The sequence below is a fragment of the Salmo trutta genome, chromosome 31, assembly GCF_901001165.1.
Source record: "Salmo trutta chromosome 31, fSalTru1.1, whole genome shotgun sequence".
Lineage (NCBI taxonomy): Eukaryota > Metazoa > Chordata > Actinopteri > Salmoniformes > Salmonidae > Salmo > Salmo trutta.
This window is the reverse complement of record NC_042987.1, coordinates 28346329-28355743: the sequence shown is the minus strand read 5'-3', so window position 1 is coordinate 28355743 and position 9415 is coordinate 28346329. Positions and strand designations below refer to the sequence as shown.

Sequence of the window (9415 nt, the reverse complement as noted above, 5' to 3'; positions counted from 1 at the left end):
GGGGTATGTACGTAGAGTCACTGTGGGGACGACGTCATCGATGCACTTATTGATGAAGCCAGTGACTGATGTGGCGTACTCCTCAACGACATCGGAAGAATCCCAGAACATGTTCCAGTCTGTGCTAGCAAAACAGTCCTGTAGCTTAGCATCTGCTTCATCTGACCACTTTTTTATTGAATGAGTCACTGCTGCTTCCTGGTTTAGTTTTTGTTTGTAAGCAGGCGGATAGTATTATGGTCAGATTTGCTAAATGGAGGGCGAGGGAGAGATATCTGCATTGACCCTTTTTTTTAAATAACCCCCTTCACTGACCCTATGCACATACACTGGACTCTACCCACACACTCACACATACTTACACCCTAAAACACACACACGCCCACACATGCCATGCAAACATATGCATACTGATGCCACACACACACACACTTTCCCACTCACCACATATGCTGCTACAGCTCAGTCTATGATCTATCCTGTTGCCTAGTCACTTTACCCCTACCTATATGTACTGTACATAGCTACCTCAATTACCTCGTACCCTTGCACATCGACTCGGTACTGGTACCCTGTGTATATAGCAGAGGTGGGACCAAGTCATTGTTTTACAAGTCACAAGTAAGTCTCAAGTCTTAGCACTCAAGTCCCGAGTCAAGACAGGCAAGTCCGAGTCAAGTCAAGACCAACAAGTCTCAAGTCCTAAACTTTGAGTTTCGAGTCCTAACAAGTCATAATGTGCTCTTCACCAAATGTAATACCATTTCATATTTTTAACAAGAGTAATAGTTAGTATATTACATTTACGCAAATCATGAATGCTTTTAAAAATATTTAAATGTATTACTTTCCAAATAAACTATATTTCCATGGAAATACATGGGTAGCCATGAGAAAGACCCGCCCCCCAATAGCAATCGACTATCGAGGATCGCAATCGGGAGATGTAGGTTTGTACACAATTGCCCAACCTTAACACACAAACACAAAAAAACACACACACACACACACACACACACACACACACACACACACACACACACACACACACACACACACACACACACACACACACACACACACACACACACACACACACACACACACACACACACACACACACACACACACACACACACACACACACTCACTCTCACTCACTCACTCACTCACTCACTCACTCACTCACTCACTCACTCACTCACTCACACTCTCTCTCTCTCTGTGTGTGGTTACAGTAGGTTAACGTATGTCAATGGCTTTAGGAACAGCAGTAACATCAGGCAGGATTTAGGCTACCAATTGCCTAGCCAGTTGTAGCTAAATCTTGGGTGCAATGATCACGTTCCTGCACTGACTGACTGTGTGGAGGCTCATTGATTTAACGTTACGTTAGCCTACATGCTACACTAGCAAAGTTATAAATTATATAGCTGTCAGCTATATTAGCCACAATTTATCGTTCTTTGTGCAGCTTCAAATGTCGAACAAAGTTGGAAATTGTTGCACCTCCATCTGTCATTTTCTTCCCACATGTTTTGCAAGTTGCAATCCGTTTTTTGTTGATACAGCGTAGGCTTTATATCTGAAAATAATAATTTGGGGTATCATCTTTCCAAGAGCTCCATCTGAATTCACCTGCCGACGTTCCTCTGCACTTCCATGCGCAACATTTCTCAGCTGGCACAATTTGATTGGCTGCTGTCCGATTCAAACTGTAATCCGTTAAATGAAGAGTTGATGTGCTGCACACTTTTTTTAATAGCATCATTTTTAATATTTGGGCTTGGGGAGGGTATCATCGGCTATGAAAAGCCAACTGACATTTACTCCTCACAGGCTCGCCACCCCTCATAGCCTGGTTCCTCTCTAGGTTTCTTCCTAGGTTCTGGACTTTCTAGGGAGTTTTTCCTAGCCACCGTGCTACTACACCTGCATTGCTTGCTATTTGGGGTTTTAGGCTGGGTTTCTGTACAGCACTTTGTGACATCAGCTGATGTAAGAAGGGCTTTATAAATACTTTTGATTGATTGATTGACTGACCAAGTCAGTCCAAGTTAAGTCACGAGTCATTGGTGTTAAAGTCAAAGTCGAGTTGGAAGTCATCATATTTGTGACTCGAGTCTGACTCGAGTCCAAGTCATGTGACTCGAGTCCACACCTCTGGTACATAGGCATGTTATTTTTACTCGTTATTTATTATTCACTGTGTATTTATTCGTGTCACTATTTCCTTTTTGTCCATCTTTAACTCTGCATTGTTGGAAAAGGACTCTTAAGTAAGCATATCACTGTTAGTGAACACTTGTTGGCTTCGAAGCATGTGACAAATACAATTTGACAAATACAATGTGTTTTTGTTTATTCTTCCTTTTCAAGTGTCCCTGTCTAACACGGAAAGCTTCCCAGACACAATGAATGCTGGGAAAGCACAGGAGAACTATGTATTTCACGACCCACTTCATCGAGAGAGCACGATTATGAGCGACGTCTGTCAGGAGAAAACCAGTCCCCCATCCAGTCTCCTCACCATCCGTAAACACACACAGGGTCTCCAACTCCCCACCACACGGGCTGCCACGTCTGCCCCTCCTGTCAGTGTGTCACATCAGTAGGTCCATTGGGAGAGCTGCCATTTATGACAACTGCCAGAGTTACCAGACCGACAGCCACCAGACAGCATATGGGGCCTCCAATGTCCCAGTTGGTTGGAGCATGGTGTTTGGAGCACAAATCTTAGATTTGATTCCTGCATGGGCCAAATATGTTCAAAGGCCCAGTGCAGTCAAAATTATGTTCTTCCTGTGTTTATCACATTGTACAAGAGCTGATGAAACTAACACTGAGTTTACCCCTCCCCACTCAGAACACTCCCAGACAGTCCTAGCAAAATTCTTGCTGAAGACCCCCCCCCCCAATAAAAACAGCAGAGTTGGGTCTTTTAATGTAAAAGTATTCAGACCCCTTGACTTTACCAATGTTGTGACATTAGAGCCTTATTGTAAAATGGATCGAATAAATGTTTTTCCTCAATCTACACACAATACCCCATAATGACAAAGCAAAAACAGGTTTTTAGACATGTTTGCAAATGTATTAAAAATAAAACAGAAATACCTTATTTACAGAAGTATTCAGACCCTTTGCTATGAGACTCAATTTAGCTCAGGTGCATCCTGTTTCCATTCATCATCCTTGAGCTGTTCCTACAACTTGGAGTCCACCTGTGATAAATTTAATTGATTGGACATGATTTGGAAAGGCACACCTGTCTATATAAGCTCCCACAGTTGACAGTGCATGTCAGTGCAAAAACCAAGCCATGAGGACGAAGGAATTGTCCGTAGAGCTCCGAGACAGGATTGTGTCGAGGCACAGATCTTGGGAAGGGTACCAAAACATTTCTGCAGCATTGAAGGTCCCCAAGAACACAGCCTCCATCATTCTTAAATGGAAGAAGTTTGGAACCACCCAGACTCTTCCTAGAGCTGGCCGCCCGGCCAAACTGAGCAATTGGGGGAGAAGGGCCTTGGTCAGGTGACCAAGAACCCGAAGTTGCTTCAACAAAGTACTGAGTAAATGGTCTGAATACTTATGAAAATGTTATATTTCAGTTTTGCTTTGTTATTATAGGGTATTGTGTGTAGATTGAGGGATAAAACATTATTTTTTTGAATGAGGGTGTAACGTAACACAATGTGGAAAAAGTCAAGGGGTCTGAATACTTTCCGAATGCACTGTACATCGCTCTGGAAGCATCTGTTGAAAGACCATATCATGAGGATATGCTAGAACGTCCCAGTAAGAACCCAAGTTCATGACCTTTAGGACTCAATGACTGTGGCCAAATTCTTAAATGGCCTCACTACATCCATATTGGCTCCTTCTCATGACGATGAAGGACTAATTAGGGTTGTATGAGATTGCGTTCACCTATAACGACCTTCTCATCAGGTGAGAGCAGGGCTGGCAATCAGCCAACGTCTCTCGGCAAGTGTCACCTTTCCTCATGTAGGGTAGATGGATAGTTTGGCTGTTCTAGTGTTTTGCAAAATTACAACATGTGCAGACAATTACTTTGCTATGAAATTAAATGTCTGAAATGTGATTCTTAAGTGAATGTAGTTGATTTTATTGAATCATTAGTGGATATTTGTAATAGACAGAAGCAATGAATACATTTGGCGAAAAGTGGTCCATCTGCACTTAAAAACCCTTTATTTTCAGATTCTGGGGTATTTACTCCATTTTCTGCTGCTTTCTGACAATATCACCACCATGAATCAACCAACATCATTTAACACTCAAAATAGACATCTACATTTAACATCTAATTCCAAAACAGTCACAACAAGCACTCTGGGTTTGGTTTCCTAGGCGAATATCATGATTCACTTTTATTAAAAGCGTCATAACAACAGTTCATCATACGATGTTCCAAAAAAATAACAGACACACAAAAAACCCATTTACAACGTATGTCTGTAAACTTCAAGGCTAGTTAGAATTGAGGTAATGCTGTTCAGCTTGGTGGCTAAAAGAAACAAAAAGTCCATTCAAAGATAAAAGGTACCTGATTATTTTACTCTTACACCAATGCATCATCAGAAATAGAGTGAGACGAATTGATTGCAGAACTTTTTAATGTCATCATTTGTATGCAATTTCGTTTCTCTTTTTCACCAACACTTGTGGTTGTAGTTGTGTTAAAATGGGAGAGCGATGTTTGAAACATTCAAAAGCTGCCTTCGGTTATTGCTGTCTCCCTCCGCGTTGTGGGAGAGAGGTCTCCTCTGCTCGGCTTTGTCAGTGTCAGACTAAAAACAGGCAGGAGAGTCAGGGCCATCGGTCGCTGTGAAACTGGAAAACTGTTTCTATAACCAGTGTGACTTGGAAGAGTCAGACAATATGGGTGTTAATAGTAGACAGAAAACGGGTACTGAGAAGGGTAATGGGAGAGGAACGGTTGGAAGGTGACGGTGACACGGGGGAACAGTCAGGTTGGATTGTTTAGAGTGTAAGACTACAGGAATAGACAGTCGTGTGTGTGTGATCGTCAGTGAGAGACTGGGAACAGTCAGATTATTAGGCCATCTGATTTGTGAGAACTTCCTCCTGCTCTTCAAAGCAGAACAGTACAACAGCTAAATCTAAATTACCCATGATTCTTTTCATCAGCAGCATATAGACAGATGCTTAATGCCGTTAAATTGTGCGCCACTGGAGAGTTACGAGATGCTACTTACTGTCACAATATCCACCAAAAAATTAAATAATAAATGAAACAGAAAAGCAGCATAGCACTATTGGAACGATTAATTCCTATAATAATATTTGAGGAAATTTCCCATTTCATCTAGAATGCACCATTCAGTGAACAAAGACCAAAAATATCACCCTTTTAACATCCGCAAAACTCTTCTTCAGTTAGCTTTTTCCCTGACTACGCCATTAACAATACATTAAGAGCCTTTAGCTACATATGCTCTCCCTGATTTACATTTTTACCTGTCAAAGAAACAAAAACAATGAAAACAAAAAACAAATTCATATGTTTGGATATCAAGTTGGTGTGTGTGTGGGGGGGTCAAAGCCCAGTTAGATTCAGTCACTCTTCTCTTCCTCCTCAAGGGCATCCTCTCCTTCCTCCTCTTCCTCGGCCTCCAGGTCTTCTGGTGAGTCGGCTTCCTCGGCCAATGCGGAGGCCTCATCTTCTAGCGCAGACGACTCTGCAGTCTTCTCCAGGCTCTCAGCTGAGTCACTGTCATCAGCAGTCTCTGGGTCTGCGGTAGCGGCAGCAGGGCTGTCCAGGGCAACCTGGCTGGGCTCCTTCTCCTGGCCCTGAGCTCCAGAGGCAACCCCCATGGCTCCAGCCATGGCACTCTGCAGGTCGGCCAGGGCAGTGGGGGGGAAGCCAGGCAGGGTGAGACCTCCCAGGCCAGGGGGCAGGAACATGTAGGGGGAAAAGAGCCCCGGGGCCATGGTGGAGAGCAGGAAGGGATTGAAGGCCAGGGAGTTAGCCGACATGCCGGAGGCGGCCATAGCGGCAGCAGCCACATTCAGAGCCGCGGCCTCCCCATTAGCCTTGCTCGACTCTGTCTCCTTCCCAGTGTCGTCCTTCTCCTCATCCTGCTCTTCTCCACCCTCCCTGGCATCTCTCTTCGATGTCTCGTCCGAATCGCCCTCGTCGTTGGTGCCGTTGGAGGCTGCAGCAGGCGTGGCTGCAACAGGGGTGGCTACAGCCAGGTTGCTGGCGAACAGGCCACCCAGGCCAAACATGTTGGGCAGACCACCCATGCCAGGCAGCACGAGAGGCAGCATGGCCGAGACGTGTTTAGCATCAGCCCCCCCCATGCCGGGGAAGCCCATGAGCTGCAGCTGCAGGCTCTGGAGGCTCTGTAGGCCCTGCAAGCTGGTGAGGTCCATGCCTCCAAACAGGCCGTTTATCAGCAGGGGGTTAAGGCCCCCAGAGGATGCAGCCTGGGCCGCTGTTGCCTTGGCGATCTCCGATTTGGGACGTCTTCCCCGACGACGGACGCCTTCCTCACGCACCAAGGGCCCAGTCAGGAGACGGTCGAACATGGCCTCAGGGAGGAAGCCCTAAGGAAGGGAGAGGAGACCACAGTTAGTTTGACGTTACACTCATGGCAGTCAATGACAATTTAGCAATTAGGCATCAATTTCTGCTCAAACAGAGTTCAAACTGCTTGTTGAAATTCCATCAGATAAAGTCAAAATATAAAACAAGTGCTGATTGCTATCATTTGATGGCTAAACAGGAGAAGGACAAATGACTCACCGATTGCTTGACAATGTCAGTCCACTCTGGAGCGACAGCAAAATCTGGGTTCTCCAGGAGCCATCTGGGAAGATCCTTCATGGGAGGGGCCATGGCACCACCCATCTGGGAAAGAAATGGAACAAAATGGTTCTTAAGCTACCAATACCTTCAGTTTGCTATGAAAAGCCAAATTAGGTCTTTGAAACTGTTGCTACACAGCGACCAATGCATTTGTGAAAATTGATTTGTACCAAAATGAGCCCAAACCTTCCTTATTCCCGAAATGAAATGAGCCCAAACCTTTCTTTTTCCCGAAATGAAATGAGCCCAAACCTTTCTTTTTCCCGAAATGAAATGAGCCCAAACCTTTCTTTTTCCCGAAATGAAATGAGCCCAAACCTTTCTTTTTCCCGAAATGAAATGAGCCCAAACCTTTCTTTTTCCCGAAATGAAATGAGCCCAAACCTTTCTTTTTCCCGAAATGAAATGAGCCCAAACCTTTCTTTTTCCCGAAATGAAATGAGCCCAAACCTTTCTTTTTCCCGAAATGAAATGAGCCCAAACCTTTCTTTTTCCCGAAATGAAATGAGCCCAAACCTTTCTTTTTCCCGAAATGAAATGAGCCCAAACCTTTCTTTTTCCCGAAATGAAATGAGCCCAAACCTTTCTTTTTCCCGAAATGAAATGAGCCCAAACCTTTCTTTTTCCCGAAATGAAATGAGCCCAAACCTTTCTTTTTCCCGAAATGAAATGAGCCCAAACCTTTCTTTTTCCCGAAATGAAATGAGCCCAAACCTTTCTTTTTCCCGAAATGAAATGAGGCCAAACCTTTCTTTTTCCCGAAATGAAATGAGGCCAAACCTTTCTTTTTCCCGAAATGAAATGAGGCCAAACCTTTCTTTTTCCCGAAATGAAATGAGGCCAAACCTTTCTGTACCGAAATGAAATGAGGCCAAACCTTTCTGTACCGAAATGAAATGAGGCCAAACCTTTCTGTACCGAAATGAAATGAGGCCAAACCTTTCTGTACCGAAATGAAATGAGGCCAAACCTTTCTGTACCGAAATGAAATGAGGCCAAACCTTTCTGTACCGAAATGAAATGAGGCCAAACCTTTCTGTACCGAAATGAGCCCAAACCTTTCTGTACCGAAATGAGCCCAAACCTTTCTGTACCGAAATGAGCTCAAACCTTTCTGTACCGAAATGAGCTCAAACCTTTCTTCCGTTTCTTCGGTTGACCACGGGAACCCTCTCTTCTCCGGTGAGCGTGTTGATGTCGATCTTGTTGGGGTTCCGGCAGCGGTGTCTCTTCTGCTTGGGTTTGGGGAACTGGGAGGAGAGGAGTGTCTCCTCACTCTTCTACAGTGAGGCAGACGGGAGAACAGGGTTTAGGAACCATGACAGGACATCTGAGATTCTTTAATACACTACAACCGTTACAAAATAGAATAGCTAAATGTTATATTTTGTAACCATAGTTGAATCACTGAAAGGGTTGTGGTAAGATTTGATTTAGGAAAGGGAGCAGGGGGTTGAAGGTAAGTCATATTCCACATGAATGGATAGTTCCACTGGATAGGGAAATCTGATACAATATTTTTTATACAAAAAAAGTCTAGTACATACTGGTGTGTACGCAGTAGGCATGTCCATGGTGTATGTGGGGTGCTGTCTGAGCCAGTCACTCAGGTCTTTGTTAGAGGGGGTACCAGCCTCCCTGTCCTCCATAGCGCTAACAGAGGGGACACGGGCGGAGGTGCTGGGAATGTTGTGGCGGTGGGAGCGTGGTGGCATCCCCTCCACTGAAGCTTTGGTCCTGTCTGAATCCTCCTGTTGTGGGAAGGCAGGAGAAACTCTGTTCATTACCATGTCAAATTATATCATGATCTGTTCATTACCATGTCAAATTATATCATGATCTGTTCATTACCATGTCAAATTATATCATGATCTGTTCATTACCATGTCAAATTACATCATGATCTGTTCATTACCATGTCAAATTATATCATGATCTGTTCATTACCATGTCAAATTATATCATGATCTGTTCATTACCATGTCAAATTATATCATGATCTGTTCATTACCATGTCAAATTATATCATGATCTGTTCATTACCATGTCAAATTATATCATGATCTGTTCATTACCATGTCAAATTATATCATGATCTGTTCATTACCATGTCAAATTATATCATGATCTGTTCATTACCATGTCAAATTATATCATGATCTGTTCATTACCATGTCAAATTATATCATGATCTGTTCATTACCATGTCAAATTATATCATGATCTGTTCATTACCATGTCAAATTATATCATGATCTGTTCATTACCATGTCAAATTATATCATGATCTGTTCATTACCATGTCAAATTATATCATGATCTGTTCATTACCATGTCAAATTATATCATGATCTGTTCATTATCATGTCAAATTAAATCTGAGTATTTGTGTCTGATTTATTTAAAAAAAATGTTTAATCAAATATATACTGAAAAATAATAAACGCAACATCAGCTATTTCGAAGATTTTACATTGCTCACAAGGAAATCAGTCAATTGAAATAAATTCATTAGACCCTAATCTATGGACTGGGAATACAGATATGCATCTG

General features: G+C 43.2%; 1 protein-coding gene across 1 annotated transcript in view; it reads right to left on the bottom strand.

Annotated features, from left to right (window-relative positions):
• Window positions 1-4114: 4114 nt before the first annotated feature.
• LOC115169864 (chromodomain-helicase-DNA-binding protein 7) overlaps window positions 4115-9415 on the bottom strand; it is a 124033-nt gene continuing 118732 nt past the window's right edge. The window contains exons 35-38 of the mRNA XM_029725921.1: window positions 8410-8613; window positions 7999-8142; window positions 6800-6904; window positions 4115-6600 (exon numbers count right to left, since the gene is read on the bottom strand). Of these exons, the coding sequence (XP_029581781.1) occupies window positions 5605-6600; window positions 6800-6904; window positions 7999-8142; window positions 8410-8613 (1449 nt within the window). The 3' untranslated portion in view covers window positions 4115-5604. The remainder of the gene's footprint in view (window positions 6601-6799; window positions 6905-7998; window positions 8143-8409; window positions 8614-9415) is intronic.